At 33.1% G+C, this 11,711-nt stretch overlaps 2 protein-coding genes across 2 annotated transcripts; both read right to left on the reverse strand.

The window, feature by feature from the left end:
• Window positions 1–4,782: 4,782 nt before the first annotated feature.
• On the reverse strand, window positions 4,783–5,483 carry LOC127079298 (uncharacterized). The gene is made up of 2 exons (XM_051019702.1): window positions 5,331–5,483; window positions 4,783–5,091 (listed from the first exon to the last, which is right to left on the reverse strand). Exons 1-2 carry the CDS (start codon window positions 5,481–5,483, stop codon window positions 4,783–4,785), a joined length of 462 nt encoding a protein of 153 aa, XP_050875659.1.
• A 1,630-nt stretch (window positions 5,484–7,113) lies between these two features.
• On the reverse strand, window positions 7,114–8,578 carry LOC127078718 (uncharacterized protein At4g14100). The gene is made up of 2 exons (XM_051019150.1): window positions 7,840–8,578; window positions 7,114–7,637 (listed from the first exon to the last, which is right to left on the reverse strand). Exons 1-2 carry the CDS (start codon window positions 8,303–8,305, stop codon window positions 7,462–7,464), a joined length of 642 nt encoding a protein of 213 aa, XP_050875107.1. The 5' UTR covers window positions 8,306–8,578; the 3' UTR covers window positions 7,114–7,461.
• Between the last annotated feature and the right edge of the window lie 3,133 nt (window positions 8,579–11,711).

An 11,711-nucleotide genomic window follows, 5' to 3' on the forward strand; every position in this document is an offset into this window, starting at 1 on the left:
AGGAAAGAAGATTCTCCTTAATGAAAGTGATTTGTGGATGATTGTCGGATAAGAGTAATATTTAGGAATGAGAAGAGAAGAAGATTGCATATATGAGGTTGTTTACTACTATTAGACAAATTCCGATGACATAATTTCTTTTAAGAGGAGATGAATGCAACACCTTAAAATTTTGCTGATTTCTTTTTAGTTATTGAAGGTCAGTAATGCTAATTGTTAAGTTTTTGAATACTTAGATATGGTTAGAATAGTTTAGAAATTGATTTTATGATAGTAATCCATTGATTTTCTAGATAATTGATTGATATATGATTTTCACTCAATTAATTGGTTAATGCCTTAAAATAATGAATTGTCTATGACCATTTAAAAAAAATCACTTTACAATAGATTAGACATGAAACCCAACTTAAATACTATTGAAATGTCAAAAACCTAGACTATATAAACATCTTTAAACTCTGGTTTTTGCGCACTTTGAATTCTTGGAAATTTTATTTAAAAAGTGTCACTCAAACCCTTATAGAAAATTGAAAATTCAAGCATTTTTTTGCATGCTCATATCGACCATTTTATGGAGCATCGCACCATTGTCATTTCGTATAGATTAAAATCTTAATCAATCAATAAATTTGTGTCTCCAATCTATTCATGTTACTTTTCATCATAAAAACAATCTTTTAATACCATTTAATTATGTGTATAGATCATTCTCTTTGTAACTATATTTGTATATTCATCAAATAAAGTATATAAATTTATCAAATAGGTGTTTCTCATAATCACTAGGTCACACCACTAATGTTTTATTTAGAATTGATGCATTGATAATGAATTAGATTATGTGTGTTATGTTTAGACCATCTATTTTGGCATATCGCTTTAAGAATTTAATTGCACGAGAGATTAATATGTTGATAATATGTGTCTTGATATTTTATTCTTGTTGTTTGATTTGGTATGATGATTGAAATAATGAGTATTTATGAATGTTGATGTAAAATTGATGTTATTTGGTGATAATATTGATCTACTAAGTATGGGTGATTTTTTCGGGGTTTATTTAAATCATGTTTATATTCTATGATGAATAACTAATTAGTGTAATTAGGTTAATTGATTAATATGATAAAGCAGGTAAAAACAATTAGAGTAAATGTAACACACATAATTGTTGGCAAAAATCAAGAAGGAATGAAGATCGACAAAAGTACGGGTGAAACTAAAATCCTAGCAAAAACATAAGTGCTTTGCAGAAGAATTTCCTTTAGGAACAATGTGAATGAAACTAAAATCCTAGCAAAAATATAAGTAATTCTTGATATTGGACACCAAAGACAAATATGGGTGAGTTAGAGAATGACCAACCTTTAAGAGAAGCAACATCATCGGAGAGTCAGGTTCATAAATAAAAGAACAACTAGTATTCCAAGTCATCTCAAAGCCGCAAACAATAGATACGAGTTCAAAATTCATATTTGTAGTGTGACCATAATAGCCAAAGCGCTCCAAACGTTGATCGCCTCTAGAATTACAGACAATTTCACCATTACTTGAAATTTATGGGTTGTCGCATGAACTACCATCAACGTCCAACTTATAAATATTTGGAAAGTGGTGTTTTCAATGGGGGTGGAAAAAAGGATCGGGGCCTGTCGGGCAGGCCTGCACACCTGCCAAAAAATGGCGGGTTGGGATTTTGTGCCTGCATACTCGCTCACCACGTCCCTTCTTAAATCCGCTCTGCCTTAAGTCTGCCAAAAGAGGGGCGGTTGGTCCGCCAGCCCATCAACCTAGTTATCAAACACTCAAAATATTTATTTTGGTTGGTTGAAGGTTAACTATCGGTGATGGTTCTATTTTATACATTTATTTGTGAATATATGTCATTTTTTAGAGTAAAATTTCTTAAAAACATGCTTTAGAAAAAATTATTTGAAAAAATAAGTAAAAAATATAATTGAAATGTAAAAATAAGTCTATTAATCTATTAAAAAGTGAAAATTAAATAAATAAATAAAAGGCAGGCAAGCCCTCCGCCCGCCAACCCGTCACCTTGGCGAGACGAGCTAGATTTTTAAACTCAATTTCACTTAGCAGACATGCACGCCCCCACCCTTTTTGGCAGGCTTAAGGCAGTGCAGGGTAGAGCGGACGACCCGTTTTGTCACCCCTAGTTTCCAAGAAATGTGACGAGGAGGATTGATACAATGATTTAAAAATCGTACAGAAAATCAAACCGGTAAAACTTTCTATTTGAATTTCAATTAGTTTAACCGATTAAATCTACGATCGAACCGTTTATTAAATAAATTAATAATATAAAATTAAATTTTATAACAGAGTTATATACTTAATTTCAACCGAAGCTTAAGATGGATATTAATAATGTTGACAAAAAGGAACCAAATTAAAAAAAAAATCCTCTATCCAACAATTACTCATACCAAATAAAAGCATTAAAATTTCCAACCCTTACAACAAAGCAATTTTCAAGTATACTAATCATTTTAAAGATAAATCTCCAAGTAAAAACTAACAATTAAGAATTACTCTGAAATACATGATTGTCATGAAAACACTTAGTTTGTAAGAGTTGTATTGAACTAAAATGGTTTTAATAAAAATGGCCTCAAATTTGGGTGTTTGTTATAATAAGAGGTAAGAGAAAAAGTTTATTCTTTAATGTCTGCTTCATGTGTAGAAATTAATTTGAAACACTCTAAAAAAATTTAGGCTTTGGAATAAGATGTGAAATTATGCTCTAAAAATTCCCTTTAGATATTAAAAAGAACAATAAAAATATTGTCTTGTACCATGATCTCTATAGATGATTATGGCCAATCATATTTTTTTGTTCGTCCTTCCTACAGACTATCAAATAATTTATATAAAGGATTTTTTCAAGAAGTTTGATATAGTGAAATACAAGCTCATAGAGACTCCAATGAACCCAATCCCTTCACTTGGTAAATACGAGTCAAAGTTACAAGGTAGATTAGAAGGTATACAAAGATGTGATGAGTATTCTTATTTATCACACAACCTCAAGCTTTGATATTCTATTTAGTATATGCTTATGTGCTTGATTCCAATTAGATCTTAGAGAATCATACTTAATAGTTGTTATGATGATCTTTAGATATCTAAACGAGATTACTAACCTTGGTGTTGTGAAAGTGATGCCCAGAAAATAGAGTATGATCGGTTTATTGATTAACAAGAAATCCACAAAGTAAAAGAGAAGAGAGAAAATAAGAGAAATAACAATAAAAGTGATTAAAAATTGGATTCTTGATTACACATTAGGGAACAATGTCTACAATTGAATCTCAACCATACAACTTTCTCCATCTGAGCAGGATTATTAGGGATTGATGGAGAAGTGAGAACTCAAATGTCATTTATAAGAAAACTAAACCATAACTTTCAACTAACATACTAAACAATTGGCCCAACAGCCTGACTCAATTTAACATGCTAACTTAAACAACAAGCTAACATATTTCTGCATGCAAGGATAGACTTTGACTACAACATTCACATCTTTAACTATTGTCGAACCATGAGACAAATCTTTTCGAAAGTAGAGTTCGATCCAAATACCACAAATTTCCACCTTGGTACAAACTCTACACTGACAAAGGAACAAACTAGCTTTAATCATGCAGCTTTATCAACTGCATACAATGGAAGAACTTGATACTCAACAATGTCTTGGTGATCATATCAACAACATTGTCATCAATCAAAACCTTCAGCACTAGGACTTCTCCATGTTCGATTATCTCTCTAATGAAATGCAACCTTGCATCGATGTGCTTCGTTTGCTCATGATATACTAAATTCTTTGACATGTGTATGACACTTTGACTATCACATTTAACAATGATAACTTGACCTTGAAGTTTCATCTCCTTAGCAAAACCTTCAAGCCACAATGCTTCTTTCACAGTCTTAGTGATGGCAATATACTCTACTTCAGTGGTTGATAAGGCAACAACCTTATGAAGTGTTTCTTTCCAACTGATTGTTGTGCCAAACATAGTGAACACATATCCATAAACAGATTTTCTTGAGTCCATATAAACCTGCATAATCAAAGTCGACAAATGCTTCGATTTCGACTTTTCTATCATCACCACAGGCTCCAGCATAAATCAAGACTTTGCTCAAAGACCCTTTTATGAACCTTAGAATCCACTTTAATGCTTTCCAGTGCACCTTCTCGGGATTGAAAATACTTTGTCTTTGCGCATGATAGATCCAAAGCTTTCAACTGTGCTCATCGACACATGAGACAAAATACATATTTTCACCAATGGTATGATCCTCAAATGGGCCACATACATCTGAATGAACTACTTCTAGTATGTAGGAGGATCTTATTTGCATAGTCGAAACGAAAGACTTTCTGGATTGCTTCCCTACTAAGAAACCTTTGCAGAGTTTGTCGGGCATCACAAGACTTGGTATATTAGTTACCATATCTTGAGTAATTAGTTGATTGAGTGACCTAAAATTCAAATGGTCAGACCTCAAATGCCACGACCAGCTATGCTTGTTGTCAACAAATATTTTTAAACATTGTACCTCAGTCGAATTGAACATGGTCTGAAATGTCCTATTCTTGGACATAGGAGATTTTAAGACCAGATTATTCTGGGTGTCGAACAATTATAAGGCTCCATCTTTCATAACCACTAAGAAACTTTTTTCGACCAGTAGTTCAACACTTAGAAAATTGCACTTCATTTCTGATACATATAAGTACATATTTGATTAAAGCTTTTGCTCCATTTGAATAACTATGTTGCTAGTACCTTCTGCTTGCAACAAGCTATTATTTGCAAGCTTGACCTTGCACTTCTTCGACTCATCGAAATCTACTAACCATACTCTTTGACCAGTCATATGATTCGAGCAACCTGTGTCGAAGAACCAGATCTTGGAGTCGACATACTCATCTATTACTGCATCCATAAGCACCACACCTTCAAAATCATATGAATCTTGACATGCAAGGTTTTCCCCTTCATCATCCTTGCCTTTCGCCACTCCCTTGTCTTTCTTGTACCAATAATTCTTGGCCTAGTGACTCAATTTTCGTAATTATAGCATTGCACACTTTTCTTCTCCAATTTGTCTTTCATATATGAGATTCCTTCTCCTCTTTTTGAGGATTCAAAAGCCTTATCATCGACCTTATGCTTTTGAGGGTTCACCCAAGACTTCTTGCTCTAAGTCTTATCTCATTTGCCCTTGAACTTGTTGGAACCACCATGCTTCTTCCATGTCCGGGTCTGTAGTGCTTGTATCAAATCTTAAACCTCTTTTCGCTCGACAATCCTTAACTCATGTGCCTCTAACGAATCAACCAAATCTTCCAATTTCAAGGTTTCAAGATTGTTGGATTGTTGAATGGCTATGATAACGTGATCAAAGTGAGAGGTCAATATACGCATTTCCTTCTCAACTATCATCTTATCAGTTAGGACTTTATCACAACCTTTCATGTGATGAACAAGATCTGCACCTTCAAGAAATAACCTATAATCTTTTCATCTTCTTTCATCTGCAGTAATTCATACCTTTGCAATGTCTGCAACTTGACAAATTTAACCTTCTTACCACCTTCATAATACTCGACAAGAATATCTCATGCCTTTTTCGTCGATTCAACATGAGAAATTCAATCAAAATTTTCTATATCTATTGCAGATTGAATACAAGACGCAACCTTACAATCTTTCTTCTTCACATCCTTATGAATGATTCTCTGAGCATTGTTTACTTTATTAGGAAACTTGGGAGCGTCATTAGTAACCACTTCTAAGGTTTCTTGAAAACCAAACAATGAATGCATCTATTTTCTCCAACGGATCCAATTTTTGCCATCAAGAATTGGAAGCAAATTGAGAATACCATTGTAATCATTCATCTTTGCGGCAAACATGAATCAAGGTCACTGGAAACACGGCCACCGACGTGCAGTTGTTGAATTCTCGACCAAGAAAAGTGAATCATGAGCTCTATATACCAATTTGTTAGTGTATAAGCACTTTGGATGGGGAAGGAATGAGAGAGAGATTGAGAAAATGAAAGATTATTGTATTATTGAATTAATAAAACTGAATTACACCATGCATGTATTTATATACAAAGTTACTTGTACTCTAAGTAACTTACTAACAAACTAATTAACTAACTTGGTAACCAAGTAACTAACTAATAACTTGAGTTATATCACAATAGTTTATTTTGCCACCCCTCAACTTGACCTGACACCCCCACAATTATAGTATTTTTATCATAATACCCTTTGTGATTTTTTACGTTTTTAAAAAATTATCGTTTTTTGGATGTTTGAAAATTTATGAATTTCTATCAGATTTTTGAAGAATTTCATAAGGTTTTATCGATTTTTTTGGGATCTACGAGTTTTTACCTGACTTTTAAAAAATTATCGAATTTAACTATCGGATTTTTTAAATACACTACCGGATCTTTCAAAAAAGTATGAGTTTTGACCAAATTTTTTAAAAAAACCTATGAGATTTTATCATTTTTTTCAAAAAATCTATGAATTTTTACCGGATTTAAAAAAAAAATTATGAATTTTTACTAGATTTTTCAAAATACACTATCGGTTTTTTTTTTTTCAAAAAATAACTACGATTTTTTTATCAGAATTTTCAAAATGCGCTACCGAATTTTTCAAAAAGTTATGAATTTTTATCGAACTTTTCAAAAAACACTACCGCATTTTTCAAAAAAATCGATAATTTTTTTTTTCTGCCCATCAAAAATGAGCTACCAATGTTTTAAAATAAATAAAAAAAAATTACAAAACATACTGTATTTTTAGAATGCATTACTGGATTTTTCTATTCATCCCAAATTTATTCAATTGCACTACTAAATTTTTCTTTCGCTCTTCATAAAGGTATTTTGAAAATATGAAAATTCATGGGATGCCAAGCCAGATTTTAGGAGTGTCAAGATAAATTTTCAACATATAAGAGGCGGATTAGATATCATTCTCAACCCAGCCAAAATTAGTTTGTTCTGACCAGCCAAAATGGCCTATAATTAAGAAGCTCAACTCAATCATACACTGTTAAAATTGACTGCTCGACTTCTTGATACTACTAACAAATAAATTGGAAATGGTTCTGCTAACAACTCAACCATCCACAAACCTGGTTACAATTGGCATAATACACCATCAAATCAAGTTTGTCTTCACACTCTGTAATCGCTAAAAGTACCAAAACAGTCCATAATTTCCACACAACAGAACAGACTTCATAGAATTTCCGGATGCTAAGATTTACTACATCAAAACATACAAGCCTGCCCTTTTCCATATAAAATGGACGTGCCTCTCACTAAACTAAACAATCATTAGTCATCTCCAAAGCAGAAACAGATTAGGCATATACAGTTTATTCCATTTCCTTAAATGTCACGAACAGCATCAAATTTGCCTCTCATCAAACTCCCAAAAGAATCGCCACGAACAGCAGCAGATTCTAAGATCTTCTCAGTCTGATTGAAACAGTACACAGGAGCCTGCCAATTCGAATCCTCAAGCACTGCTCCAACCTCAAATGTCATCACATGTGCCGTATATCCTGCATTGAAATTACCAGTATATCCAACTTTACTTTGTTTCACAGCAACACATTCTAAATGTTACATATAATTAGAGGTTTTCAGATATAGTTGAGGTTTGTAAAATATAGTTACAACTTGATTAATTTAGTAATGAATGAAACCTTTGTGATACAAATCTGATTTCATAATTAGAGTGAGAGTAAAGAGAGAGAACCGAACCTGAGGAGAAGATCCACTTAACAGGTTTTCGAGTTACAGCTTCTTCGTAATACACAATGAAATCGACTTTCTCCCAAACATTACAGACGAAATTATCAATTTTTTCTTGACCTAAGTAGGTAGCACCGTCAAGCCAATTACGGCGGAGAATACCGACGCCAGGGTAGAGGATCTTGCAGTGGCGGTCGGAGGGGTGGAGAGTGTAGACGAAAGAGGTACCGTTGGTCCATTCCAGATCGTAAACGGCGACTTCGTTGAGTTGATCCTGGATGATGTTGAAGTTTCGACCGTTAGGCCAGTCGTACCATAAGTCTATTTTCTGGAGGTTTCCGCTCTTGTTCATGAACAGAACGGAATGGAACTGCTCCGGCCAAATAGGAGGAAGCGGCTCCGCCGTGGAGCTTGAAGCGGAGAAGAGAACGACGGAGAGTAATACCGTACATATGTGTTTTATTGCAGAGGCCATTGCTGCTTCCAACCCAACTCCAAGCAATAAGATAAGAATATTGTGAATCCGTGAATGTTAGGTTGAAATTACATTTTGAAGATTTATCCACACCATATGAACAAGTGTACAACTCTCGGTAGCTGTGAGACACGTTTGCCCCCACATGCTGAACCAATTGTGATTTTATGGAGCCATAAATGTAGGATATTATAAAATGAACTTTAGTGGAATATGGTGATAACCGATTAAATGAAATAAAATTCATACGACTTCATTTCACTTCACTGTGTTCCATCAAATTTTAAATAATCGGAACAATAGAATATCATTTTATTTTATTTCATTGTGCTCTCTTTAATTTATTTCTTTGCAGATCTTTTGCATTGATAGGAATCTCAATATCTATATTTATTGGTAATGACGAACAAATTTAAATTTGAACTGTTTGATTGAAATCAACCGACTCATTATTTTTTTTGCAAACGGATCGTTACTTTAGACATGTCAAAAATCTAAGCCAATTGAATTTAATTAATATTTATTTTATTTATTTTTATTACTATATAATTGTCTCATTAAAAAATGTGATATATAATGTTTTAGGTTATAATCATTTTTATAATCTAATTGATGTCATTTTTATTCACAAAAATACAAAACATGTAATACAAAATTTTAAGTATTATTTAGTTTGTGATTTAAAATATGATAATTATTAAATTAATGTCAAATAGTAATGGAAATATTATCACGTAGTAATAAAAAATTCAATAATAAAAAATAGTTATTCTTTAAATTAAAAAAATAAATATTTGTGAGTTTTATAAAAATAAGCATTTTTATAGGTTTACTCCAATAAATATTAAACTGACTAAATCAGTCTGATTTATCCGTGAAATCAATTTAACAGAATCAACCAAAAATAAAAAATTTATCGATCGAAATTGGGCCTTAAAAAAGAACTTGTGATTTACGTCGGATTTAAGTTTTGGGCCCGGAACCGATCAAAATCGTCCGATTGTCCATCCCTATTTATTGATGTGATTGAAAGTAGTAGTATAGCTATTAAGTTAATTATTGATTTAATAAAAAATATTATTGAAAAAGGTAATAATATTATATTAACTTTTTAAATTACCAAATAATTTGAGACATATATTTTAAATGTTGGATCGAGTTGATTTTTTGACATCAGGTTCATAAGATATTGTGTTACACTTTCAGTGTTCGGGTCGTTAAAACAAGGGTTGATGAAAGAGATATCATGTTCGCGCGATACCAGGTTTTTTTGTGATGCTCTATTAGGGTTTGAAAGAAAATGCAATCGACACGGGCTCTTATAGGGAAACCCATCGACATGGTAACCTTCAATGATAAACTCTTATTCCTCGATTGACTCTTATTCTCCATCCCATCCCCAAACATAAAAGAAATTCTTTGCACAAACTTTTCAAAATGTGTGTGACATATCGATTTCTAATTTTGTCAAGCCTTGTCTCAAAGATAACCGTCTCTCGGTCAATATACCTTAAAAGGCTTATAAAACATGACTCAGACGCTGTAGAAATAATTTATATGGGAGATTGATCACTAGTAAAGGTTACATGCCAATGAAGAAATTAGAATTACGTGAAAAACCCATGAAGTTATAAAGTCAAATTAGTAATTGGAATTTAACTCCTTTGGAAGGTAGCTATTTTGAATTCTCATTCAAATTAAGAAGGATCTCAACAAAATTTGGAGTGCATGGACATAGAATGTTAAGACCTCACTCTTGTGTTTGTCTGCATGGAGGCCAAATTTTAGACTTGAAAATTTGAAGATTACATGTGCTTAAGTGTGGTTGAGGATGCATGGTTTTCCGTTAGAGTATTGAGAACTAACTACTTTATTTACAACTGCTTCTAGTATTGTGATACAAGCCGCAAGTGCACGGTAATGCAAAGTAGTAAAAGATATTGAACCACAGAGAGAGATATTTGAGTATCGATTTTTATTCTAACTATGTGCAACTAAAAAGTGATCGAAATATTGAGAATCCAATGTGAAGAAGAGTTCTTCTTGTCCTTGGTTATAGTTTTGATGAAGACAAACACATTAATAAAAAGAAGTCAAAGCTTGAAGACTAGAGCAATCAAGTTCAAATGATCATAAGCTTTGGAAAGTCAATGGAAGAACCAAGATGGTTGAGTATTCTTTATAACTCAAGTGTATATATCTTAATTGCTCAGAATTATCATAATAATTTCATCTTGGTGCATAAAGTATTTTTTGATAACTTATGTTTTTGCACCATAACATTTCTTAAAGTATTTTTCATTTTTACATCAGGTGTAACCGGTTACACAATATTGTTAACCGGTTACGAGAAGAAAAATTTATCTTTATTCAAAAATGCATCAGGTGTAACGGGTTAACCAGTTTCTATTAACGGGTTAACGTAACCGGTTAACCAAAACCTATTAACCGATTACTGTTACTTTGGATTTTCCGACCTAAGTATAAATGGCAAGTGAAAACAATAAGTATGCCATATGGAGGGTTGAAATTGAATGTAGCCAACTGGAGGTCTAGTTGGTCTAATGTTAAAATAGTTGGAAGTCGAAGAACATTGTTAAAGTTTGGGGATTTAGCAAAATTTTGAGTATGTTGATCAGTTGTTGCCTGATTAAGTAATATGCTATATTGGCTAAGGTTTGAGTTCATCATTACAATGGAAACAATGTTAACTTGAGTACTGCATGTGGAAAGTACTGCAAAGTGTGTTGCCTTAGCATCATCGATCCTGGTGATTTCGACATAACTGAGTCAATTCCCGGTGACTAGTAAAAGTAGTTAAGATATTTGAATGGTGTTGAAAGATCGGGAATTGATTTAAAATGAACGGTTACTCGAAGATACATGGAGAATCGTCGAAGAAAACAATTGCATGAGATTGAGACATATCGTGACAGGGTAAGTCGACCGTTCGTAGGTAGTTATTTTAGATTAGTATATAAAGGGGCTCATGTTCATGTTGTAAGGGGTCCATAATTGTACTCACATTTCTATAAACTCAAAGTATCTACTCATTTGAGAAACGAGTGAAGAAAATGTACGTATGCGTTCCACATTTATAAATTTAAAACACGTTTACATTTTGTCGCTACGCGAAAAATACAGAGTCGCCATCGGTTTTTATTTATTCCAAAGGAAAGGGAAAATATTGAAAAAACCCCAAGATATGGTCGTCACAACCACGAACAGGTTCGGAAGTCGGTTATGCAAGGGAAAGGTATTAGCACCCCTCACATCCATGGTACTCCATGGGAACCATCTAGGATGTTTGAGCTTACATGTGTATTATTTATCGAATGTTTGCTTGCGAAGGGTTTGCGGAGTGGAGGTAGATTTTAAATTAGTATGCTCGCCAAGGAATGGATCC

The sequence above is a fragment of the Lathyrus oleraceus genome, chromosome 5 (genome assembly GCF_024323335.1).
Source record: "Lathyrus oleraceus cultivar Zhongwan6 chromosome 5, CAAS_Psat_ZW6_1.0, whole genome shotgun sequence".
Classification (NCBI taxonomy): domain Eukaryota; kingdom Viridiplantae; phylum Streptophyta; class Magnoliopsida; order Fabales; family Fabaceae; genus Lathyrus; species Lathyrus oleraceus.

Excerpts from the sequence above, each read along its gene's own strand:
- LOC127079298 (XM_051019702.1), bottom strand. The coding sequence starts at position 5,483 with ATGATAGTTGAGAAGGAAATGCGTATATTGACCTCTCACTTTGATCAC. Across the intron at positions 5,092-5,330 it reads GGATTGTCGAGCGAAAAGAG|GCCAAGAATTATTGGTACAA; the intron begins GTTTAAGATTTG and ends TTGAGTCACTAG.
- LOC127078718 (XM_051019150.1), bottom strand. The coding sequence starts at position 8,305 with ATGGCCTCTGCAATAAAACACATATGTACGGTATTACTCTCCGTCGTT. Across the intron at positions 7,638-7,839 it reads TAAGTGGATCTTCTCCTCAG|GATATACGGCACATGTGATG; the intron begins GTTCGGTTCTCT and ends ATTTCAATGCAG.